This window comes from Carcharodon carcharias (assembly GCF_017639515.1).
Source record: "Carcharodon carcharias isolate sCarCar2 chromosome 27 unlocalized genomic scaffold, sCarCar2.pri SUPER_27_unloc_1, whole genome shotgun sequence".
NCBI lineage: Eukaryota > Metazoa > Chordata > Chondrichthyes > Lamniformes > Lamnidae > Carcharodon > Carcharodon carcharias.
Genome location: NW_024470624.1, coordinates 1592110 through 1619394, shown reverse-complemented (window position 1 = coordinate 1619394; position 27285 = coordinate 1592110). Strand labels below are relative to the sequence as shown.

Sequence of the window (27285 nt, the reverse complement as noted above, 5' to 3'; positions counted from 1 at the left end):
CAAATGTATTTATTTTAGATCCACCTGTAGAGGTAGGAAAAACACTATTTACTGTCCAGGATAAAATAAATGTACTTCATCAGCTTTTGTGAATCATTTCAGTGGAAATGTGCACTCCCAGGCTCAAAGAGCATCAGCCACTGGAATCAAAGTCGTGAGACCGGCCAGTCCAGCAGAAAGAAACCCTCCGACCCTCCCACTTCACCACGTGTCAGAATGAACATGGTTCAGTCCTGGAAGTGATTAACAGCAGCAATAACAGCAGAATCCAACCCCTGGAATCACTTGTGAACTCGCTGGTGACTCAGCAGGTAGGTTGACCGAGTGAATCCCTGCCCACACTCAGAGCAGGTGAATGGCTTCTCCCCAGTGTGAATTTGCTGGTGTCTCAGCAGGTGCAATGAATGAGCAAATCCATTTCCACACTCAAAGCAGGTGAACGGCCTCTCCCCAGTGTGAACCCGCTGGTGTGTCAGCAGGGTGGATGACTGAGTGAATCTCTTCCCACACTGACAGCAGGTGAATGCCCTTTCTCCAGTGTGAACCCGTTGGTGTGTCTGCAGGTTACATAACTGAGTGAATCTTTTCCTACAATGAATTCCTTCCCACACTCAGAGCAGATGAAGGGCTTGTCCCCGGTGTGAACTCGCTGGTGTACTTGCAGGTGTGACAAGCCAGTGAATTCCTTTCCACACTCAACGCAGATGACTGGCCTCCCCACAGAGTGAACTTGCTGGTGTCTCTGCAAGTGAGATGACTGAGTGAATCCCTTCCCACACTCAGAGCAGGTGAATGGCCTCTCCCCTGTGTGAATGCGCTGGTGCGGCTCCAGGTCAAATGAAGTACTGAATGCCTTCCCACACTCAGAGCAGGTGAACGGCCTCTCCCTGGTGTGGATGTGCTGGTGTCCCAGCAGGGAGGATGAATGAGTGAATCCGTTCCCACACTCTAAACAGGTGAATGGCCTCTCCCCATTGTGATTGTGTTGGTGAATTTCCAGCTGAGATGGGGATCTGTATCTTTTCCCACAGTTCACACATTTCCATGGTTTTGCCATGGTGCGGGTGCCCTTTGTATCTCCAGGTTTGACAATTTTAATAAACTCATTGATGGGATGTGGGTGTTGCTGCCTCGGCCAGCATTTATTGCCTATCCCTCGTTGCCATTCAGAACGTGGTGGTGAGCTGCCTTCTTGAACTGCTGAAGCTGAAGGCTCATCCACACACACAACACGTGTATTGTCTCTCCCTGCTGTGAAAGGTGCGATGATTTTTCAGGTTGTGTCACTGGGTAAAGCTCTTTGCACAGTCAGTGCACTGGAACACTCTCACTCGGGTGTGTGTGTCTCGGTGCTTTTGCAGTCAAACTGACGTTTCAACTCTTTTGAAGCAGACAGAACAGACAAACATTTCTCCTAGATTCAATTACCGATGATATTCAGGTCCTGATCAGTCGATTGACTCTGTCAGATCTTGACATGACGTTTGATTTGAGATTTCCGTCTGTAAACCCTCCTCTTCTAATATCCTGCAAAAGAAGTTTACAAAATGCATCACTGTCAATATAGGATAGAAATTCAGAGCAGGCATTTCTGATTACTGTGGAACATTCTTTCCTTTCTCGTTCCGTAAAAACTGTCATTCTCCATCCCATACAAATATAAAATATGCATCTTGTAACGGCACGAGTCATATCACTGTCTTATATCAATTTACTGTCCCACTAAATGTCAGCCATCTCCTGGGGAAACCACCCCTTCAATTGTGAGCATGGGGAAAGAGGCCATCCTTTTAGCCAGACAAAATGTGTCAAGCTGAGGGAGCAAAGGATGTCAATGTCTATAAGAGAGAGAGAGAGAGACCTGGGCCAACCTTTCCAGAGTCTGCGCCCTCCCTGGATTCACTTCCTTTCCCTTCAGCTCCTGCAAGTCAACAATTTGCCCCCAGAATGAGAAAAGAAATGGAAAGGGGGAGAAAAGAGAGTGTTTTACTCACAGATGTTGGACACAGGAGGAAGTTTTGGTCTGTGTGAAGCTCAATCTTCATTCACACAAAGCTCGCGCTCTGATTGACTGGAGGACCAGAATCCTTCCGGACCTCCAACTCTTACCATTGGTCAATCTCTAAACATGACGGGCAGGGGCGGGCTCTCCCTCGCACATGCGCAGCTTCCCCTCTCCCCAGTTCTCCAAGCGGCTTCTCGCTCTGGCCGGAGCCGTCAGCCGGTTGCCTGGAAAACTTGGCTCGAGGAGTGGGAGGAGGAACAATGGGTGGGGGCGGGGCTCCCGTGTCTGTGCGCCTGCCCTGCGGTCTCTCATCTCTCTCCATTGGTCAATCCCTGTTCGACCAGATGAGGTCGCGGAGCCCAAATTATTTCTGAAACAAAAATAAAAACTACTTAGGAAAACTCAGCAGGTCTGGCAGCATCTGTGGAGAGGAGCACAGTTAACGTTTCGAGTCCGAATGACTCTTCAACAGAACTAAGGAAAACTAGAAAAGAGGTGAAATATAAGCTGGTTTAAGGGGAGGGTGGGACAGGTAGAGCTGGATAGAGGGCCAGTGATAGGTGGAGATAACCAAAAGATGTCACAGACAAAAGGACAAAGAGGTGTTGAAGGTGGTGATATCATCAAAGGAATGTGATCATTAAGGGTAGAAAGCAGGACGGACAAGCAAGACACAGATAGTGGCGGGGTGGGGTGAGGGGGGAGGGATCGAAATAAGCTAACAGGTAGAGATAAAACAATGGATGGAAATACATTTAAAAATTATTTCTGGGTCTGTCATGAACTACATGAGGTAATATTACTGGTCCCATAGCATTGTAGTGATGTAACATATATATATATAAATACACACACACACACACACACATATATATGCACACACAAACATATATATGCACACACACACACACATATATATGCACACACACACACATATATATACAGACACACACATATATGTATACACACACACATATGTATATATATATACACATATATATACACTCACATCTATATATATATATATAACTACACACACACACACATATATATAGATATATATCTTCTATATTTCAAATCACAGGGATCAAAGCAACTAGAATTGTCTGTTCTGAATTTCTAGGTCTTGTGTTGTTGTCAGTCATGTCCACTCGCTCCCTGAATAAAATTCTCCCTCACCCCCCCCACCACCATATCTCTAATAAGTCTGATATTACTGAATATTGCACACAATTTTAGTTCAATAATATAGACAGATATATGGCAAGAAGATTTTAGGATCCCTGTGTACAGGACAGCAAGTGCTGAGCATGGATCTGTCGATCAGCATAAACTGGCACCTTCAGGACAATTGGGAAGGTGAATATCAGGTACACAGAGTGAGAACAGAGGGACAGTGTGTGGGATGGAGATTTACAACTTCTGGGGAATGAGAGAGAAAATAATGTTCCAGAAAAACTCAAATTGTCTGTTCTGAATTTCTACCCTACACTGACTTTTGTAAACTCCTGTTACAGGATATTAGAAGAGGGTAATTTACAGACAGAAATCTCAAACCAAACATCACATCAGGATCTGACAGAGCCAGTCAATTCACCAGGACCTGAATATCATTGGTCTTTGAATATAGAAAGAGAAATGTTTCCGTTTTGTCCGCATCAAAAGATTTTAAACATCAGTGTGACTGGAAAAGCACCAAGATGCAGACATCTGAGTGAGTGGGTTCCAGCACATTAACTGCTGAAAGAGCTTTAATCAGTTACACAGCCCAGAATAAATCACACCATTCACAGCAGGGAGAGACTGTACACATGTTCTGTGTGTGGACGAGGCTTCAACTGATATTCAATAGTCACAAGGGCACCCACCATGCAGAAACGGTGGAAATATGGGGACTGTGGGATGGGATTCAAAGCCCCGTCAGGTCTGGAAACTCATCGACGCATACACACTAGGGAGAGGCCGTTCACCTGCTTTGTTTGTGGGAAGGGATTTATTAAGTCATCCAACTTGAAGCTACACCAGCGAGTTCACAGCGCAGAGAGGCCATTCACCTGCTCTGTGTGTGGGAAGGGATTCACTCAGTCAACCCACCTAAAGACACACCAGAGAGTCCACAGTGGAGAGAGGCCATTCACCTGCTCTGACTGTGGAAAGGGATTCACTCAGTCATCCCTGCTGCAGATGCACCAGCGAGTTCACAATGGAGAGAAGCCATTCTGCTGCTCTGCATGTGGGAAGGGATTCACTGATTCATCCAACTTGCAGAGACACAAACAAGTTCACACCAGGGAGAAGCCATTCACCTGCTCTGAGTGTAGGAAGGGATTTACTCAGTCAGTGCACCTGCAGACACACCAGCGAGTTCACACTGGGGAGAGGCCATTCATCTGCTGTGTGTGTGGGAAGGGATTCACTTGTTCATCGGAGCTGCTGAGACACCATGGCAGTCACACTGATTAGAGATTTTTTAGATACTCTGACTGTGGGTGTTAACTGTACTTATTCAGGTTAAGTAGATATTGATTGTATATTTACATGAGTACACATGAATAGAGACTTACTGACATAGTGTGGAGTCAGGAGGAATATACCTGTAATGTTTCACTCTGTGAATAAATCTATACGAAATAATGATTGACTCCACCCTAAGGCTGTCAGGATTAGAATATGGTAACAGAGGAAGCTGGTCTAATACTGAAGTTTGAAATTTATAGGAAAGTAAAATTTCAGACAGAAGCTTGCAATCCGAGTAGCTTTTCTGAGAAATGGCTGGAAGCAAGTGGGAATTGTCAGGGCCTGATTACCCATGGATGAGGCTGCAACTGATCATTGAATTCACGCTGAGGAGAGACTGTTCACCTGATCTGAGATTGGGAAGGGATTCAGCCATTCATGCACCCGGCTGAGACACCAGCGTGTTTCTACCACTACAGGTAGATCTAAAAGAAATACATTTGTCTCTGTTGCATTGAGTCTACAGCACAGGGCCAGGCCAGTCAGCTCAGTTGGTCTATGTCAGTACTTCCCTTCCACATGAAACATCACCCACCCCTCTTCATCTCCCCCAGCCCCATCAGCATATCTGTCTATTCCTTTCTCCCTCGTGTGTGTATCTAACTTCCCCTTAAATGTATTCAAGCAGCCCAGCCTTTCCTAAGGGTTAAATGCTCTCAGTTCTGATGTTATTTTTGTGAATCCTTGTTGCCCCTTCTCCAGTGCCTCTATTTCCTCTTTCTAAATGGAGATCACAAATGTTGACAGTACTCCCAGTGTAGTCTAACCATGGTTCAAAACAGGTTGAACATAACCTCCATGCTTTTCAATTCTATCCCTCTAGAATGGAACCCTATATCTGGGCCCCACACTTTAGGAAAGAATTGAAGTTCTCAGAGAGACTGGAGAGAGGATTTATGAAAATGGCACCAGGAATGAGGGGTTTAGTTAATGGAGAGACTGGAGCAACTGAAATTTCTCTCTGTAGATCATAGAGTCATTAGGGTAGGGAATGGGGCCATTCAGCCCATTGAGTCCATGCCAGCTCCCTGCAGAGCAAACCAGTCAGTCCCATTGCCCCATTCTATCCCCGTATCCCTGGAGGTTTATTTCTCTCAAGTGCCTATCCAATCTCATTTCAAAAACCTTCCATCATCTCTGCTTCTACCACATTCATAGGAAGTGGGTTCCAGGTCATTACTACTCATTTTAACTGCACATGAGGCTCTTGGAACACTGAAGGAAGCTATTTGGCCCATCATGCCCATGCTGGCTCTTTGAAAGAGCTATCCAATTCATCCCATTGTCCTATAGTTCTGTTTTGCTTTCAAGGATCTGTCCTGTTCCCTTTTCAAAGATAAATTCGAATCTATTCCTCACACCATCTTCAGGCAGTGCATTCCACATCACAACAATTCGCTGTGTTTTCATTCAAATTATTCAGGATATAACTGTGTTTTGATTTTCACAGTATATTCAAAATAGTGTCAAAGACATGGTTATTACACAAAATTAAAGCTCAATCTTTATCAATGATTTTGATGAAGGGGCTGAGTTTAAATATCCAAGTATATGGACAATTAGAAATAAATTGCATTTTATAGCACCTCTCATGACCACAGAATCTCCTAAAATGTTTTACAGTCAACAAAGCACATTTTAAGTATAGTCACAGTTATAATGTAGGAAACTGTACGTAGGCTGGGTAATCAAATTTACTTTTAAAATTCAATCACTTTCATACCAAATTCACTGTTATGAGTAACAAGGTCAAGGAAGCCATTTTAATCTTCATTGCATATTCTTTACATACACAGAAATTAAGTTTTTACATTTTTACTGAAAATGAAATTCAGTCTTTTACTATAATTACTGATTAATAATTGTAACTCAGTTAAGGCTCACTACTTATTCAATCATCTATTACCGACAGGTAGCTAATTAATACAGTAATTTTGAATTAACACATTTGGTTAATACAAGGTACATTGGTTCAAAAAGACAGCTTGTGGAAGACAATAGCTTTATTTCTCACTGATTTTGATTGTATTGAAAAATGAGCTTTATTCTTTCCTGGACTCGAACTCAAGTTCTGTCGAAGGGTCATGAGGACTCGAAACGTCAACTCTTTTCTTCTCCGCCAATGCTGCCAGACCTGCTGAGTTTTTCCAGGTAATTCTGTTTTTGTTTTGAAGCCATTTTAAACCCCAATGTGTGGCTTGCTGCAGCCATTTCACATTCTGTAACTTAAATAAATATATATTGATTTCATATCAAAAGGCAGTCATGAAAGAAATGATTATTCAGTTATGAACCTTGCAATATAATAGATAATTACTTTGTAAAGGCTGGGTCTTTATTTTAAAAATTAACACTGTATAAACCTAAATGTTTCTCGACACTGCAGAGCTAGCAGTAATTGTTTAAACAAAGACATCCTTTTCTAATTTTGATAAGCTACAGGACTTCATTTCTGTCAAAGTCCAGCTCAAGAATAAAGCTCATTTTTCAATACAATCAAAATCAGTGAGAAATAAAGCTATTGTCTTCCACAAGCTGTCTTTTTGAACCAATGTACCTTGTATTAACCAAATGTGTTAATTCAAAATTACTGTATTAATTAGCTACCTGTCGGTAATAGATGATTGAATAAGTAGTGAGCCTTAACTGAGTTACAATTATTAATCAGTAATTATAGTAAAAGACTGAATTTCATTTTCAGTAAAAATGTAAAAACTTAATTTCTGTGTATGTAAAGAATATGCAATGAAGATAAATGTACTGGCAAGAGAGACCTTCAAGATCTAATTAGCCTCAACATTTGAAGATGTATGAATAAGGGATTGTATAAAATCAGACTGGGAATAACTCCCCTGCTCTTCTAAAAATTGGTGGCTGCAGAAAGTTCAAAGTCCACCTGAAGCAGCAGACAGGGCCCTTGGGTCCAAAGACAGCAGCCCTGACAGTACTGCACTCCCTCAGTGCTGGCACTCAGAATGTTGAATGTGATTTTTTTCCTCAGGTCCCTGGACTGGAACTTGAACCTACAACCTTCTGACCCAGAGATGAGAGTGTGACCCACTGAGCCACGACTGACACAATACATAATACTAGAAGGGGAAAGTTATCATTTAAAATCCCCCACCCTATGCCTCCAGTGCTTGAATCTCATAATAAAAACCCCAGTTTAAATAACAAGCATCTGATAGACAAATGTTGAAGAGTTTCAGAGCCACATGTTTTGAATTCCCATTTGAGCCCCCAGCACCTTTCTGTCTCTCTATTGCCCGTGTCAATGACAGCCAGGTGACAGGGCTGAGGGCTGAATTTAGCTGAGAATAACAGGGCCTGTGCCCCAGTTGGGAATCTGCCATGGGCGTCACACTGATAGAGCGACAGGAGGTTTCTAGAGGACTGATTGGGAAACGGGCCTCCAACCAATCAGGGCACAGGAGGGGGTGACCGGGGCTGATGGTGATCTGACCCCGGGGTTCAGTGCCCCTGTGTCCAAAACGGGGAGTCGCAGGAACAGGGTACAGAGGAGCTGAAGAGAAACGATTTGGGTCCAGAACATTGAGCACATCCTTTTACTCTGGTTGTCTTTGATCCTCAAGTAATTTTTCGATTTTTTTTAACCATATTCAATTTCATTAATAAACTTTTATCAGTAAAAATATTTGATTTTTCTGGGCTTTTCATGATTGGATTTCTGCACTTTAGGGAAAGTGGGTGAGAGGGGTTGGCAGGCTCTTTAACAGAAAGTGAGACCCTCTCAGGTAATTGGCAAAGGAGCCAGAGGGGGAGATGAAATTTTATTTTTGACACAGCGATGTTAGAAAATGGGAGTCAGGGAATCAATTAACCCTTTTTCCCATTTTCCCAAACTCTGAAATGATTCACAGTGATAACCCTTATTGGTGACAGTAGTTTGATTTTATTCAGTATAAATAAGACCTGACACATGCTCATGTCTGAGCAGTAGTATCAAAGTGCAGCAGCATTACCATTACACTCTGGGTAGAAGCACCATCTCCACATAAATGCTTCCTGGTCTGCCCCAGATGCCATGGCACCAGTCAATGCAATATGTAAAACCTCTACAAATCTCTGTGCTCAGGGAATCCCTTCTGATACTTTTTAACATCATAAAGTCTATGGAGACTAATTTTACCCAATCATTGCTGAGCTAACATGTGAACAGACCAATTACAACACCTGTCATTGAACCATCTGTACCCACCCAAGCCACATCAAACTCTCAAACAATTGGCTTCCCACGCTCCGTCCCCGGTACAGGGAGTCAGCATTCCCATGCCAAGCAGTGAAAACATGGTGGCCTTGACACCCAGGTGTCGTCTAGGATTCAAGGCACTCTTGTTTTCTCTGTCCTCTGGGAGCTGTTCATCTCCCTGTTCCCATATAGCAAGTTGGCTGTTCTCAGTTCTGCCAGATTTCTGCTGAAGTTTGGCCCCTTTTACACCTTTCAGTTTTCAAATGTGATTTTTCTTAAAAAAAAGATTCAGAGGCAAATGATAGCAATATCTTCCAGAGAAATCTATCAACTTATTCATTTCATCTGCACCTCCCTGACTTTCACTAGAATGTAGGTGGAGACCAGATTGATACATTCCACTGATCACCCGGGTGAGTTACTCCAATTCCTTTCCTGTCCAATACAATATATTCATCCTATCTTTAACACAGAAATCAAACATTCCCAATTGATTTTAGGCATTAGCATCTTTGGTTTGCTCTTTATTGTAGACATCAGGCTGGGGTTGATCTCCTTGGAGCAAAGGAGGTTGAGGGGAGATTTGATAGAGGTGTACAAGATTCTGACAGGTTTAGATAAGGTGGGCAAAGAAAAGCTGTTCCCATTCGCTGATGGTACAAAGATGAGGGGGGACACAGATTTAAGGTTTTGGGCAGGAGATGCAGGGGGATGTGAGGAGGAATATTTTCACACAGCAAGTGGGAATGACCTGGAACTCGCTGCCTATGAGGGGGAAGGAAGCAGACACGAAGAACAATGTCAAAAGCCAATTGGATGGGCATTTGAGGAAAATATGGACTTGTTGGGCTGAATGGTCTTCTTGTGTGTTCTAATGACTCCATGTTCCAAAGACAGAAACTTCAGCTGCTCCAATCTCTCCAACTAACTGAAGTCCCTCATCCCTGGTGCCATTCTCGTCAATCTCCTCTGCTCCCTCTCTAAGAACGTCACATCTTTCCTAAAGTGTGGTGCCCAGATATAGGGTTCCATTCTAGAGGGATAGAATTGAAATGCAGAGAGGTTATGTACAACATATTTTGAATCATGGTTAGACTACACTGGCCAAGTGGTTATGGTACTGGGTTTGTAAACCCAAGATCAAGAGTTCAAATCTCACAATGGCAAACTATGAAACAATGTCACTTCATCTGAAACAGATGGAAACGTGTTTGTACTCGAAAGAGTTACACTGGGAGCAATATCAACATAAGTGATTTCTTTTTAGAAAAAGGAAATAGAGGCCCTGGAGAAGGGGCAACAAAGATTCACAAGAATAAAACCAGAACTGATAGCATTTAACCCTTAGGAAAGGGTGGGGCTGCTTTGCTCTAGAAAAGAGAAGACTAAAGGGTGACCTGATGGAAGTCTTTAAGATTATGAAGGGGATCAATAATCCAATAGGGATTTCATGAGAAACCTCTACCCAGCGAGTGGTGAGAATGTGGAACTGAATACCGCAGCGAGTGGTTGAGGTGAATAGCATGAATATATTTAAGGGGAAGCTAGATACATACATGAGGGAGAAAGGAATAGAAGGATATGCTGATGGGGGGAGATGAAGAGGGGTGGGTGGAGGCTCATGTGGAGCATAAATACTGACAGAGACCAATTGAGCCGACTGGCCTGGTCCAGTTCTGTAGAAGCAATGGAACTGAGACAAATGTATTTATTTTTGATCTACCAGCAGAGGTAGGAAAAACACTATTTACTGTCCAGGGTAAAAGAAATGTACTTCATTAGCTTTTGTGGATTATTTCAGTGGAAATGTGCGCTCCCAGGCTCAAAGAGCATCAGCCACTGGAATCAAAGTCGTGAGACCGGCCAGTCCAGCAGAAAAAAACCCTCCGATGGTCCCACTTAACCAAGTGTCAGAATGAACATGGTTCAGTTCTGGATGTAAATAACAGCAGAATCCAAGTCTGCAATCACTTGTGAACTCGCTGGTGTGTCAGCAGGTTGGATGACTGAGTGAATCCCTTCCCACACACAGAACAGATGAATGGCCTCTCTCCGGTATGAACTCGCTGGTGTGTTAGCAGGCTGGATGACTGAGTGAATCCCTTCCCACATGTGGAACACGTGAAAGGCTTCTCCCCAGTGTGAACTCGTTGGTGTATCAGCAGGCTGGATGTATCTCTGAATCCCTTCCCGCACACACAACAGAGGAATGGCTTCTCCCCACTGTGAACTCGCTGGTGAGAAAGCAGGGTGGATGACTGTGTGAATCCTTTCCCACACACAGAGCAGGTGAATGGCCTCTCGCCAGTGTGAACTCGCTGGTGTAACAGCAGCTTGGATAACTGAACGAATCCCTTTCCACATTCAGAACAAGTGAATGGCCTCTCACCATTGTGAACTGGCTGGTGTGTTAGCAGGTGGGATAACTGATTAAATGCCTTGCCACACTCAGAACAGCTGAATGGCCTCTCCCCAGTGTGAACTCGCTTGTGTTTCTGCAGATTGGATGAATTAGTAAATCCCTTCTTACACTCAGAACAGATGAATGGTCTCTCCCCGGTGTGAACTCGCTGGTGTGTCTGCAAATGGGATAACAGAGCGAATGCCTTCCCACACTCAGAGCAAGTGAATGGCCGCTCCCCGTTGTGAACTCGCTGGTGTGTCTGCAAATTGGATAACCGAGTGAATCCCTTCCCGCACTCAGAGCAGGTGTATGGTCTTTCCCCAGTGTGAACTCGCTGGTGCATCAGCAGGTTGGATGAATCACTGAATCCCTTCCCACACTCGGGGCAGGTGAATGGCCTCTCCCCAGTGTGAGTGCGTCGATGAATCTCCAGCTCAGACGGGGCTTTGAATCCCTTCCCACAGTCCCTACATTTCCACGGTTTCTCCATGGTGCATGTGTCCTTGTGTCTCTCCAGATTCAATGATCAAAGGCAGCTTCATCCACACACGAAGCACACGTGTGGTCTCTCCCCACTATGTATGGGGCAATGATTTTTCAGCCTGTGTGTCTGGTTAAAGCTCTATCCACAGTCAGTGCACTGGAACACTCACTCGGATGCGTCTCTCTCAGTACTTTTCCAGTCACATTGAGGCTTAAAACCTTTTGAAGCAAACAGAACAGTTTGCTCGGTTCAAAGAGCCAGTGATATTCAAGACCCAATTAATCAAATGACTCTGTCAGATCTTGAAATGAAGCTTGATTTGAGATTTCTGTCTGCAAATCTTCTCCTTCTAATATCCTGTGGAAGGAATTTACAAAAATCATCACTGTCAGTACAGGATAGAAATTAAGAGACAATTCAAGTTTACATAGGAAGTTCTTTCCTCTCCTGCTCCCCAAATATAAATCTCTGTCCATACATTTGCCCTCCATTCTCATTCTGCTGTACCTAATACACACCCTCCCAATTCTCCTGAAGGTGCTGAATCATGCTGATCGACAGATCCATGGTCATTTTTTCCTGTCCTGGACACAGAGACCTGAAAATCTTAGGCAGGCTGCTAACCTAAATATCTATGTATAGAAATATATATGTATATTTACTGATCAGCAATACAGAGAGGATGAGGTGAAACTTTAATTCTGCAGCAAGTGCTTCTGGCCTGGAACTCGCTGCCTATGAGGATGGCGGAAGCAGAGACAACGAATGATTCCAAAATGAAACTGGATGTGGCCCTTGAAGGAAATAAACTGGAATGTTGAAGGGAATGGCACTGACTGGATTGCTCTACAGTGACTCAGCATGGGCTCGAGTTGCTGAATATTCTCTTTCTCTGCAATAATGACTCTGACTGGAAATATATAACTGTAGCTACAATACTATATTATAAGTCAACAACTAAGAATAAATGAACTTTATAAAGCCTTAAATAGCCTATGGACAAGGCATCGCATAACAACTAGACATACTCCTGTCTTATATTCATTTACTTCCCCCTTAAATGTCAGCCATCTCCTGGGGAAACCACCCCTTTTATTGTGAACATTAGGAAAGAGACCATCCTGTTAGCCAGACAAATAAATGTGTCAAGGTGAGGGAGCAAAGGATGTCAATGTCTTTAAGAGAGAGAGAGAGACCTGGGCCAACCTTTCCAGAGTCTGCACCCTCCCTGGATTCACTTTCTTTCTCTTCAGTTCCTGCAAGTCAACAATTTGCCCCCAGAATGAGAAAAGAAATGGAAAGGGGGAGAAAAGAAAGTGTTTTACTCACAGATGTTGCCCAGAGGAGGAAGTTATAGTCTGAAGCTCATTGTCCAACTTCCGCATTATGACGTCCAAAATGGAACCCTGCCTGAATCAGCCAATAGGAATCACACTGCTCCGCGGTGACGTCCTCGGGTTCCAATCTGCAGGCCAGGCGCGCGGACACGGGATCCCCGCCCCCACCCATTGTTGCCGCTCCCCCTCCAACGCCTCGAGTCAAGGTTTCCAGGCAACCGGCTGACTGCTCCGGCCAGAGCGAGAAGCCGCTCAGAGAACAAGGGAGGGGAAGCTGCGCATGTGCGGAGGAGAGCCCGTCCCCTCCCGTCTGCATGCGGAGTGATTGACCAATGGGAAGAGTTGGAGGACCGGAAGGACTCTGGCCCTCCAGCCAATCAGAGTGCGAGCTTTGTGCGAATGAAGATTGAGCTTCACAGACTAAAATTCCTCCTGTGTCCAACATCTGTGAGTAAAACACTTTCTTTTCTCCCCCTTTCCATTTCTTTTCTCATTCTGGGGGCAAATTGTTGATTTGCATGAACTGAAGGGAAAGGAAGTGAATCCAGGGAGGGTGCAGACTCTGGAAAGGTTGGCCCAGGTCTCTCTCTCTCTTAAAGACATTGACATCCTTTGCTCTCTCAGCTTGACACATTTATTTGTCTGGCTAAAAGGATGATCTCTTTCCTAATGTTTACAATTAAATTGGTGGTTTCCCCAGGAGATGGCTGACATTTAAGGGGACAGTAAATTAATATAGGACAGAGATGTGTCCAATGTTGTTATATGTTACACATTACATATAATTATGGTTCTGTAATAAAGTATATCTATTATTAGTACTAGTCTGATAACATAATAATGTAGTTTTGTTATATATTTCCAGTAAAAGATACAATAGGAGTCCATTCAGCAATTTGAGTCCATGCTGACTCTCTGCAGAACAATCCAGTCAGTCCCATTTCCCCTCTATATCCCTGTTCCCCTGCAAGTTTATTGCCTTCAAATCGATTTCATTCATACATCCAATTTTGTTTTGAAATTATTAATCGTCTGCCCTTCCAACACCCTCATAGGCAGCGAGGTCCAGGTCATGTCCACTTGCTTCCTAATAAAATCTCTTCCTCACTTCCCCTCCATATCTGTAATCAAGTGATACATACTGTTTATTACACACAGTTTTAGTCCAGTCATATAAACGTCTGGCAGCCTGCATGAAGTTCTTCAGATCTCTGTGTTTCCTGGATAGGAAACAGTGAGCATGGATCTGTTCGTCAGCATGAGTTGGCACCTTCAGGAGAATTGGAGGGCGTATATCAGGTACAGCCGAGTGAGAATGGAGGGAGTGTGTGTGGGACGGGGATTTACAGCTTTTGTGGCTTACGAGAGTAGGAATTCTGTGGAGAGTGACTCACCTTCTGACTCCCCAAAGCCTGTCCGCCAACTACGAGGCACAAGTCAGGAGTGTGATGGAATACTCCCCATTTGTCTGGATGAGCACAGCTCTAACAACACTCGAAGCTCGACACCATCCAGGACAGAGCAGCCCGTTTGATTGGCACCACATCCACAAACATTCACTCCCTCCACCACCGACACACAGTAGCAACAGTGTGTACCATCTACTAGATGCACTGCAGGAATTCACCAAGGCTTCTTTGACTGCACCTTTCAAACCTGTGACCTCCATCATATGGAAGGACAAGAGCAGCAGACACATGGGAACATCACCACCTGGAAGTTCCCCTCCAAGCCACACACCATCCTGACTCAGAACTATATCAGCATTCCTTCACTGTCACAAGGTTAAAATCCTGGAACTTCCTTCCTAACAGCAATGTGGGTGTACCTGCAACGGTTCAAGAAAGCAGCTCACCACCACCTTCTCAAGGACAACTAGGGGTGGACAACAAATGCTGGCCGGGCCAGCGACACCCCCATCCCCATGAACAAATAAAAAAATTCAAAGAAAGTTCCACTTTAAAGAGAATTGTCTGTCCTGAATTTTTATCCTGTACTGACAGTGATGATTTTGTAAATTCTTTTTACAGGATATTAGAAGAGGAGGATTTGCAAACAGAAATCTCAAACCGAACTTCACGTCAAGATCTGACAGGGTCATTCAATTCATCAAGAACTGAATATCATCAGCCTTTGTATCTGGGAGAAATGTTTGTCTGTTCTGTCCACTTCATAAGATTTCAAACATCAATATGACTGGAAAAACACTGAGACACACACACACCTGAGTGAGAGTGTTTCCAGTGCACTGACTGTGGAAAGAGCTTTAACCAGTTACACAGACTGAAAAAACATCACCACATTCACAACGGGGGGAAACTGTACACGTGTTCTCTGTGTGGGCGAAGCTTCAACTGATCATCGGCCCTGGAGAGACACAAGGACACCCATACCATGGAGAAACCGTGGAAATGTGGGGACTGTGGGAAGGGATTCAAATCCCCATCTGCACTGGACACTCATCGACGCATTCACACTGGGGAGAGGCCGTTCATCTGCTCTGTGTGTGGGAAGGGATTCACTAAGTCATCGAACCTGCTGACACACAAGCGAGTTCACACCGGGGAGAGGCCGTTCATCTGCTCCGTGTGTGGAAAGAGATTCACTGAGTCATCCAGCCTGCGGAGACATCAGAAACTTTTCAACTGATTACAGATTTTGGTTTTTGCTTTTATCGCTGCTGTTAATCTGATCCAGGACTGAACCATGTTCATTCTGATTGTTGGTGAAGTGGGAGAGTCAGAGGGTTTCTTTCTGCTGGACTGGCTGGTCTCACGACTTTGTTTCCAGTGGCTGATGCTCTTTGAGACTTGTTGTGAATATCTAGTTGCATATTTCATATGAATTACAGAATGAAAGAGTGTTTGGAATGGAAAAGATATTTAGTTTGAAACTGTTTGGAACTTTCCAGAACATGCCAGGTTGCCATGGAGATGGGCTGTGCTGGTTGGAAGGTTCTTTTGTTTAATTTTTCTGGGGGTTTCTCACAGAAGGAAACTACAAAAGTACCAGTGGAAGCTGCCTGTGGTAGATTGGGAAGCTACATTAAAAGTTATGATGCTAGACGGACAATTTAAGGAATGTGGAGGCAGTGGCTTCGATACAGAGTAATGCTCTGGGGTCGTGGGATCGATTCTAACCATGGCAAATGGTACAATTTGAATTCAATCAGTAAAAATCTGGAATTAATTGAAGAAATGTTCCTCATTTCCCCAAAACAAATTGAACCAATCAGCTTGGAGCCTCTTCTAACTGTGAACGATAACTTGTATCTAAACAGGGTGTCCTGGAACACCTGGTGCTCTGACCCCTTCCTGACCTTAACACTTTTTTTCCCTTAAAAGCTACATTACAGTATCTGGAATTTAAAGAGACAGGCAATTGAAGACTTTTCATTATTAAGCTTACAATTTGATTATGTGGCCTTATTAATTACACAAATGTGTCACTGAGGTGAAGTCTAACAGCCAACACTGATAAAGTATTGATAATGTTCATTCTGACACTTGGTGAAGTGGGAGGGTCGGAGGGTTTCTTTCTGCTGGACTGGCCGGTCTCACGACTTTGTTTCCAGTGGCTGGTGCTCTTTGAGCCTGGGAGTGCACATTTCCACTGAAATGATTCCCAAAAGCTGGTGAACGCATTTATTTTATCCTGGATAGTAAAGTGGTAGATTTAAAATAAATACATTTGTCTCTGTTCCATTGAGTCTACAGCACAGGGCCAGGCCAGTCGGCTCAATTAGTCTATGTCAGTATTTATTCTCCACATGAACCTCCACCCACGCCTCTTCATCTACCCCCATCAGCATATCCTTCTATTCCTTTCTCCCTCATGTATGTATCTAGCTTCCCCTTAAATGTATTCATGCTGTTCACCTCAACCACTCGCTGTGGTAGTGAGATCCACATTCTCATCACTCGCTGGGTAGAGGTTTCTCATGAAATTCCGATTGGATTTTGAACCCCTTCATATTTTTAAAGACTTCCATCAGGTCACCCTTCAGTCTTCCCTTTTCTAGAGAAAAGCAGCCCCAGCCTTTCCTGAGGTTTAAACGTTCTCAGTTCTGGTGTTATTCCAGTGAATCTTTGTTGTCCCTTCTCCAGTGCCTCTATTTCCTTTTTCTAAATGGAGACAGTACTCCCAGTGTAGTCTAACCATGGTTCAAAACAAGTTGAACATAACCTCCTTGCTTTTCACTTCTATCCCACTAGAATAGAACCCTATATCTGGGCCCCACACTTTAGGAAAGATGTGAAGTTCTTAGAGAGGGAGCAGAGGAGATTTACGAGAATGGCACCAGGGATGGAGAGGCTGGAACAACTGAAATTTCTGTCTTTGGAACATGAGTCATTAGGACACACAAGGAGGCCATTCAGCCCATCAAGTTCATATTTCCCTCAAGTGCCCATCCAATTGCCTTTTGTTCATCATTTCTGCTTCCACCCTCATCGGTAGTGATTTCCAGGTCATTACCACTCGCTTTGTAAAAATATTCCTCCTCACATCCCCCTTGCATCTCCTGACCAAAACCTTAAATCTGTGTCCCTCTCATCTCTGTACCATCAGCTGATGGGAACAGCTTTTCTTTGTCCTCCTTATCTAAACCTGTCATAGTATTGTGCACCTCTATCAAATCTCCCCTCAACCTCCTTTGCTCCAAGGAGAACAACCTCAGCCTGATGTCTACAATAAAGAGCAAACAAAAGATGTTAATGCCTGAAATCAATTGGGAATGTTTGATTTCTGTTTTAAAGATATGATGAATATATTGTATTGGACAGTAAAGGAATTGGAGTAACTCACTCGGGTGATCAGTGGAATGTATCAATCTGGTATCCACCTACATTGTATCGAAAGTCAGGGAGGTGTAGATGAGATGAATAAGTTGATAGATTTCTCCGGGAGATATATACATCCTTACCTATGAATTTTGTTTTAAAGAAAACCACATTTGACAGCCTGGCCACCACCTGAAATATCAGGACCGTAACAGGGGGAGATAAGCAAAGACAGACACTCACTTTGATCTTTTGATAAGCGCACCTGAAAGTTCAGAATGTGTGGCCTGACATTGGGATATTGGTGTGAGTGTGCAGATGTGATTTGTTACTTGTGAAGACAATAGCACACGTAAATTCATGGTGAAGTGGACTGAAGACTGGATCCCAAACATGTGCAGCTACTGAACAAACAGCATGACATGAAATGGTTAATGTGACCAAGAGAATGAGACACAACATTCTGACATTATCAAGGTATTGACACATACTCCAGAGCGAAACTGACTTTAAAACAATCAATATAGAATTAAACACACTGGTCATGGTCACAAAATGAGTAAAATTGAAGTAATAGGGATAAACATTTGGATTGGGACAATTAAGGGCTTGGGAGAAATAATACTGAGTGAGAACTGTCCACAAGTTGAACAGGGGTAAGGAGAGAGCTGGAGAATCTTTTACATCAATGCTTGATCTGTTGCTTGAAGCATATGTTCTTATGTACCAGTAACCTAGAACTCACGGCGCTCCTTCAGGAGAAGAAAAGATTGAGTAGATGTTACTCCAGATGGGGCCAGAACAGAACTGGAAAATAACAGAGTGAAATTGAGTGAGGGGTCAGGGAGATAGTTCTCCTCCCCCTCAAGGTGTGGACTGTAAGATTCCTGGGGGACCCCCTACTTTGGGTTTTCTTGCTAATTAGTGAACACTAAATTAAAAACTATTACAGGCTGTGCATTTATTTTTAATTTGATTGTTACACTTCTCCTGTTTTTATTCCTGTTGTGATTACTCTGTGGGTGAGGATGATTGACAAGTGTCAGGATGTGGTTTGGGTCTTCATTAACCAAATGTTTTATTGATCCGAAAGGTGCAAAAGGGACCAAACTTCAGCAGAAATCTGGCAGATCTGAGAACAGACGACTTGCTATGTGGGAACAGGGAGACAAACAGCTCCCAGGGGACAGAGAAAACAAGAGTGCCCTGAATCCTAGACGACACCTGGGTGTCAAGGCCACCATGTTTTCACTGCTTGGCATGGGAATGCTGACACCCTGTACTGGGGACGGAGCGTGGGAAGCCAATTGTTTGCGAGTTTGACGTGGCTTGGGCAGGTACAGATGGTTCAATGACACGTTTTGTAATTGGTCCGTTCAAATGTTAGCTCGGCAATGATTGGGTTAAATCAGTCTCCATAGGCTTTGTGATGTAAAAAAGTATCAGAGGGGATTCCCCGAGCACAGAGATTTGTAGAGGTTTTACATATTGCATTGACTATTGCCATGGCATCTGGGGCAGACCAGGGAGCACTTATGTGGAGATGGTGCTTCTACCCAGAGTGTAATGGTAATGCTGCTGCACTTTGATGCTACTGCTCAGACATGAGCATGTTTCAGGTCTTATTTATACTGAATAAAATCTAACCACTGTCACCAATAAGGGTTATCACTGTGAATCATTTCAGAATTTGGGATAATGGGATAAAGGGCGAATTGACTCCCTGAACCCCATTTTCTAACATCGCTGTGTCAAAAATAAAATCTCATCTCCCCCTCTGGCTCCTTTGCCAATTACCTTAGAGGGACTCACTTTCTGTTAAAGAGCCTGCCAACCCCTCTCACTCACTTTCCCTGAAGTGCAGAAATCTAATAATGAAAAATCCAGCAAAATCAAATAATTTTACTGATAAAAGTTTATTAATGAAATTGAACATGGTTAAAAAAACAGAAAATTACTTGAGGATCAAAGACAACCGGAGTAAAAGGATGGGCACAATATTCTGGACCCAAAAGGTTTCTCTTCAGCTCATTTGTACCCTGTTCCCGTGACTCCCCGCTTTGGTCACGGGCACTGAACCCCGGAGGTTAAGTCACCATCAGCCCCGGTCACCACCTCCTGTGTCCCGATTGGTTGGAGGCCCAGTTCCCAGTCAGTCCTCCAGCACCTTCCTGTCTGTCTATCAGTGCGACGCCCATGGCAGTTTCCCAACTGGGGCGCAGGTCCCGTTATCTCAGCTAAATTCAGCCCTCAGCTCCATCGTCTGGCTGTCATTGACACGAGCAATGGAGAGACAGAAAGATGCTGGAGGATTAAATGGGAAGTTGAAACTTGTGGCTCTGAACCAACATTTCAACGTTTGTCACTCAAACACTTGTTATTATACTGGGGTTTTTATTATTAGCTTGAGACACTGGAGGCAAAGGGTAACTTTCCGTTTCTAACTTTGTATTGTCTATAGTGTCCGCCGTGGTTCAGTGGTAACACTCTCACCTGTGAGTCAGGAGGCTGTGGGTTCAAATCCTACATCTGGGACCTGAGGACCAAAATCAAAGCCCACATTCCCAGTGCCAGCACTGAGGGAGTGCTGCACTGTCAGTACAGCCTTCTCTCGAATGAAATGTTAAACTGCCAGCCCTGTCTGCCCTCTCAGGTGGATGTAAAAGATTCCACAGCCACTATTTTGAAGCAGAGCAGGGGAGTTATCCCTGGTGTCCTGGTCAATATCCATCCCTCAATCAACATCATTAAAAACAGATCATCTGGTCATGATCACATTGCTGTATGTGGGATCTTGCTGTGTGTAAATTGGCTGCTGTTTTTCCTACATTACAATAGTGACTACACCTCAAAAGTACTTTGTTGGAGTAAAGCACTTTGGCACATCCTGTGGTCATGAAAGGCGCTATAGAAATGCAAGTCCTTGTTTAAGTGTCAGCAAACTTGGATATATTGCATTCGGTCCCTCATCGAAATCATTCACAGAGATTGAGAGTTCATTTTGTGTATGAACCTCCTGTTTGACACCTTTGCAAACACTTTTTGAAAATCCATACACACCAAATCCAAGTTGAGGAATTTTTTGTTTTAAAAATCACAGCGAGTTGTGATTTGGAATTCACTGCCTGAAAACGTGCTGAAAGCAAATTCAACTGTATCTTTCAGAAGGAAATGGGACAGATTCTTGAAAGGAAAAGAAAATTGCAGGGCGATGGGATTAATTAGACAGCTCTTTCAAAGAGCCAGGAGGAGCCTGATGGGCCGAATGGCCTCCTTCAGTGCTCTATGAGCCATGTGTGCATTGAAAGGGAGGGGACCATCTTCAATTGTGGGTGACATATTAAAGAAAGCAGTGCCTCCTCTTCTCTGAATGTTTAGTTTAACACCTAAATCTCCCCTTAACATTCTCTGAAGTGGCAGATGGAATTTAATACAGAGAAGTGGGATGTGATGGGATTTGGCAGAGGGGATAGGGAGAGGAAATATAGACTTAATAGCACAGTTCTAAAGACTGAGCAGGGACAGAGGGACCTGGGGGTTCATGTGCAAAGATCATTGAAGGTGGCAGGACAGAGTGAGAGAGGAATTAGCAAAGCACATGGGATCTTGGGCTTCAGAAATAGAGGGATTGAGAACAAAAGCAGGGAAGTTTTGCTGAACCTTTATAAAACTGGTTAGGCCACAACTAGAGTATTGTGTCCAGTTCTGGTCACCACACTTTAGGAAGGATGTGAGGGTCCCTGAGAGGATGGAGAGGAGATTTCCCAGAATGGTTCCAGGGGTGAGGGATTTTAACCACAAAGTTAGGTTGGAGAAGCTGGGGTTGTTCTCCTTGGAGCAAAGTGGGGGTTGAGGGGAGATTAGATAAAGGTGTACAAGATTATGACAGGTTTAGATAAGGTGGACAAAGAAAAGCTGTTCCCATTCACTGATGGTACAAAGATGAGGGGGGACACAGATTTAAGGTTTTGTACAGGAGATATATCTACATCACTGTTCCTTCACTGTCACTCGGTCAAAATCCTGGAACTCCCTCCCTAACAGCACCGTGGGTGTACCTACACCACATGGACTGCAGCGGTTGAAGATGGTGGCTCAACACCACCTTCTCAAGGGCAATTAGGAATGGGCAATAAACGCTGGCCCAGCCAGTGACACCCACAACCCATGAAAGAATGAAAATGAAAAGATATGGGTGGAAATTAGGAGGAACGTTTTTACACAGTGAGTGGTCATGACCCAGAACTCGCTGTCTATGAAGCGGGTGGAAGCAGAGACAATGAACGGTTTCAAAAGGAAACTGGATGGGCGCTTGAGGGAGATAAATTTTCAGGGCAACAGGGATAGAATGGGGCAATGGGACTGACTGGTTTGCTCTGCAGTAAGCCGGCATGGACACGATGCGCTGAATAGACTCCTTCTCTACCCTAATGACTCTGTGATCTAAAAAGAACAATTTCAGCTGCTCCAGTCTCTCCACCGAACTGAAGTCTCATCCCTGGAGAAGGTGCCACACAGATTCACAAGAATAATCCCAGAACTGAGAGCATTTAACCCTCAGGAAAGGCTGGGGCTGCTTTTCTCTAGAAAACAGAAGACTGAAGGGTGACTTGATGGAAGTGTTTAAGATGATGAAGGGGTTCAATAATCCAATAAGGATTTCATGAGAAATCTTGTTACTCAGCAAAGGGTGAGAGTGTGGACTCACTACCACAGCAAGTGGTTGAGGTGAATAGCATGAATACATTTAAAGCAAAGCTAGATACATACATGAGGGAGAAAGGAATAGAAGGATATGCTGATGGGGGAAGATGAAGAGGGGTGGGTGGAGGCTCATAAATACTGACAGAGACCAATTGAGCCAACTGGCCTGGCCCTGTGCTGTAGACTCAATGGAACAGAGACAAATGTATTTATTTTAGATCCACCTGTCATGGTAGGAAAAACACTATTTACTATCCACGATAAAATAAATGTTCTTCATCAGCTTTTGTGGATCATTTCAGTGGAAATGTGCACTCCCAGGCTCAAAGAGCATCAGCCACTGGAAGCAAAGTTGTGAGACCGGCCAGTCCAGCAGAAAGAAACCCTCCGACCCTCCCACTTCACCAAGTGTCAGAATGAACATGGTTCAGTCCTGGATGTGATTAACAGCAGCAACAACAGCAGAATTCAAAATCTGTAATCACTTGTGAGCTCGCTGGTGCTTCTGCATGTTGGATGAATCACTGAATCCCTTCCCACACTCAGAGCAGGTGAAAGGCCTCTCTCCGGTGTGAATTCGCTGGTGTGTCTGAAGGCTGGATGATGTTCTAAAGCTCTTTGCACAGTGAGAGCAGCTGAACGGTCTCTCCTCAGTGTGAATGGTCTGGTGGGCCATCAGAACCACAGCACTTTTGAAGCCACACCCGCAGTCAGAGCATTTAAAGGGTCTCTTTTCGGTGTGACTGGCTTGGTGTCTCAGCAGGCTGGATGATTGACTGAATCGCTGCCCACACACAGTGCAGGTGAACGGCCTCTCTCCGGTGTGAACTCGGTGGTGTGTCAATAAGTTGGATGAATCACTGAATCCCTTCCCACACTCAAAGCAGGTGAATGGCCTCTCCCCAGTATGAACTCGCCGGTGTGTCAGCAGGTGGGATAACCGAGTGAATCCCTTCCCACACTCAGAGCAGGGGAATGGTCTCTCCCCGGTGTGAACTTGCTGGTGTGTCTGCAGATGGGATGACTGAGTAAATCCTTTCCCACACACAGAGCACATGTACGGCCTCTCTCCGGTGTGAACTTGCTGGTGTGTTTGCAGATGGGATGACTGAATGAATCCTTTCCCACACTCGGAGCAGGTGTATGGCCTCTCCCCAGTGTGACTGCGTCGATGGGTTTCCAGCTTAGATGGGGATCTGAATCCCTTCCCACAGTCCCCACATTTCCACAGTTTCTCCATGCTGCTGATGTCCTTGGGTCTCTGCAGGTGGGACAATTAGTTGAAGCATCAAACACACAGAACACGTGTAGAGTCTCTCACCACTGTGGATGGTACAATGATTTTTCAGTCTGTGTAACTGGTCAAAGTGTTTTCGATAGTAAGTGCACTGGAACGCTCTCACGTGGGTGTATGTGTCTCAGTGTTTTTCCAGTCACACTGATGTTTAAAATCTTTTGAAGCAGACAGAAGAGACAAAGATTTCAAATGGTAGATTCAAATGCCAACAATATTCTGGTCCCAATGAATGAAATGATTGTCAGATCTTGAAATGATGTTTGGTTTGAAAGTTTTGTCTGAAAATCCTTCCCTTCTAATATCCTGAAAAAGGAGTTTACAAAAGTCATTACTATCAGGACAGGGTTAAAATTCACAGACAATTTCACTTGTTATGGAACATTCTTTCCTCTCCCATTCCACACACTCTCCCTCCATTCTCACTCTGCTGGACCTAAAATACACCCTCACAATTCTCCTGAAGGTGCCGATCCATGCTGATCATCAGATCGATGCACACCATTTCCTCTCCTGCATACAAAGACCTAAAAATTTTCATGCAGCTCGCTCAGCTACATCTTTATTTAGTGGACTAAAATGTGTTTAATGTACAGTGTTTAATATACATCAATTCGAGATAGAGGGTGGATGTGAGCAAGACCTATTATTGGGTACTGAGCGGTCTTGACCTGGAAGTTGCTGCCTACGAGGGTGATGGAAGTGGAGAAGATCATGAATTTGAAAATGGAATTGGATGGGCAGTTGAAGGAAATAAACTTACAGAGGAACGGGGATATCGAGGGGGAATGGGACTAAGTGGATTGCTGTACAGAATCGGCATGGACTCGAGTTGCTGAATGGACTCCTTCGGTACTACAATGACTCTTATATTCATTCATCAGATGTGGGCATCACTGGTGAGTCCAGGAATTATTGCCCATCCCTAATTGCCCTTGAAAAGGTGGTGGTGAGCTGCTGCTGCTGGAAATGACTGAAAATATACACAGTACTATATTAAAAAGGTAGAAATAATAATAAATGGATTCCATTCCTAACCAGAAATAATATATTTAATGTATACCATACAACAGCACTGGACATATAAGAACAAAAAAACTGCGGATGCTGGAAATCCAAAACAAAAACAGAATTACCTGGAAAAACTCAGCAGGTCTGGCAGCATCGGCGGAGAAGAAAAGAGTTGACGTTTCGAGTCCTCAAGACCCTTCGACAGAACTTGCGTTCGAGTCCAAGAAAGAGTTGAAATATAAGCTGGTTTAAGGTGTGTGTGTGGGGGGCGGAGAGATAGAGAGACAAAGAGGTGGAGGGGGGGGGTGGGGGTGTGTGGTTGTAGGGACAAACAAGCAGTGATAGAAGCAGATCATCAAAAGATGTCAACGACAATAGTACAATAGAACACATAGGTGTTAAAATTAAAGTTGGTGATATTATCTAAATGAATGTGCTAATTAAGAATGGATGGTAGGGCACTCAAGGTATAGCTCTAGTGGGTTTTTTTTTTAATTTTAATATATAATGGGAATAGGTGGGAAAAGGAAAATCTTTATAATTTATTGGAAAAAAAAAGGGAAGGGGGAAACAGAAAGGGAGTGGGGATGGGGGAGGGAGCTTACGACCTAAAGTTGTTGAATTCAATATTCAGTCCAGAAGGCTGTAAAGTCCCTAGTCGGAAGATGAGGTGTTGTTCCTCCAGTTTGTGTTGGGCTTCACTGGAACAATGCAGCAAGCCAAGGACAGACATGTGGGCAAGAGAGCAGGGTGGAGTGTTGAAATGGCAAGCGACAGGGAGGTTTGGGTCATTCTTGCGGACAGACCGCAGGTGTTCTGCAAAGCGGTCGCCCAGTTTACGTTTGGTCTCTCCAATGTAGAGGAGACCACATTGGGAGCAACGGATGCAGTAGACTAAGTTGGGGGAAATGCAAGTGAAATGCTGCTTCACTTGAAAGGAGTGTTTGGGTCCTTGGACGGTGAGGAGAGAGGAAGTGAAGGGGCAGGTGTTGCATCTTTTGCGTGGGCATGGGGTGGTAAGAATCCAGAGGGAGGGGTCCAGGTGGAGGGAGAATATTGGAGATGGGTAAAAGGATCTGTTGAACTGGGAGAGGACTCCTGCCCAAAGAAGTGAGCCCGGAGACGAAGACGGCGGAAGAAGAGTTCAGTATCATGCCGAGCCCGAAATTCATTGAGGTGAGGGCGTAAGGGTATGAAACTAAGTCCTTTGCTGAGCACTGAACGTTCAGCATCGGAGAGGGGAAGGTCAGGGGGTATAATGAATACACGGCTGGGGTTGGGATTGGAAGAAAGGGTGGGGACGGAGGAACAGGCAGGGGTGGGGGGTCCTAGATGGGTGTTGGTGTCGATGAGTTGTTGTAGCTTGCGTTCCTTAGCACTTGAGAGAAAGAGAAAAAGTTTCTTGTTGAGGCGTCGGATGAGCCGAAGGATAAAATGAAACTGGGGTTGCTCCCAATGTGGTCTCCTCTACATTGGAGAGACCAAACGTAAACTGGGCGACCGCTTTGCAGAACACCTGCGGTCTGTCCGCAAGAATATTGAATTCAACAACTTTAGGTCGTAAGCTCCCTCCCCCATCCCCACTCCCTTTCTGTTTCCCCCTTCCCTTTTTTTTCCAATAAATTATAAAGATTTTCCTTTTCCCACCTATTCCCATTATATATTAAAATTAAAAAAAAACCCACTAGAGCTATACCTTGAGTGCCCTACCATCCATTCTTAATTAGCACATTCGTTTAGATAATATCACCAACTTTAATTTTAACACCTATGTGTTCTATTGTACTATTGTCGTTGACATCTTTTGATGATCTGCTTCTATCACTGCTTGTTTGTCCCTACAACCACACACCCCCACCCCCCCCTCCACCTCTTTGTCTCTCTATCTCTCCGCCCCCCACACACACACCTTAAACCAGCTTATATTTCAACTCTTTCTTGGACTCGAACGCAAGTTCTGTCGAAGGGTCATGAGGACTCGAAACGTCAACTCTTTTCTTCTCCGCCCATGCTGCCAGACCTGCTGAGTTTTTCCAGGTAATTCTGTTTTTGCACTGGACATATCTCTGTCCTATATTAATTTACTGTCCCCTTAAATGTCAGCCATCTCCAGGGGAAACCATCCCTTTAATTGTGAACATTAGGAAAGAGACCATCCTTGTAGCCAGACAAATAAATGTGTCAAGCTAAGGGAGCAAATGATGTCAATGTCTTTAAGAGAGAGAGAGAACTGGGCCAACCTTTCCAGAGTCTGCACCCTCCCTGGATTCACTTCTTTTCCCTTCAGTTCCTGCAAGTCAACAATTTGCCCCCAGAATGAGAAAAGAAAATGCTTTACTCACAGATGTTGGACACAGGAGGAAGTTTTAGTTTGTGTGAAGCTCAATCTTCATTCACACAAAGCCCGCGCTCTGATTGCCTGGAGGACCAGAGTCCTTCCGGTTCTCCAAGTATTCCCATTGGTCTATTCCCCGGCAGTGGAGGCCTTCGCTGGGGAGGGAGACCCTTTGACCCACGTGACGGATGAGTGGTTAGCCA

The 27285-nt window shown here is 44.3% G+C and overlaps 2 protein-coding genes, 1 long non-coding RNA gene and 1 pseudogene across 3 annotated transcripts in view; 1 reads left to right on the top strand and 3 right to left on the bottom strand.

Annotated features, from left to right (window-relative positions):
• Positions 1-27285, bottom strand: part of LOC121273703 (zinc finger protein 229-like) — a 1112939-nt gene that overhangs the window by 779675 nt on the left and 305979 nt on the right. The window lies entirely within an intron of this gene.
• Positions 282-13225, bottom strand: LOC121273592 (annotated as a pseudogene).
• LOC121273724 (zinc finger protein 585A-like) lies at positions 10250-27186 on the bottom strand. The gene is made up of 4 exons (XM_041180886.1): positions 27090-27186; positions 22928-24042; positions 22835-22841; positions 10250-11620 (listed from the first exon to the last, which is right to left on the bottom strand). Exons 2-4 carry the CDS (start codon positions 23680-23682, stop codon positions 10700-10702), a joined length of 1683 nt encoding a protein of 560 aa, XP_041036820.1. The 5' UTR covers positions 23683-24042; positions 27090-27186; the 3' UTR covers positions 10250-10699.
• Positions 13358-19386, top strand: LOC121273732. Its single transcript, XR_005942067.1, has 3 exons — positions 13358-13404; positions 14988-18215; positions 18832-19386. It is a non-coding gene; the product is annotated as an uncharacterized LOC121273732 (long non-coding RNA).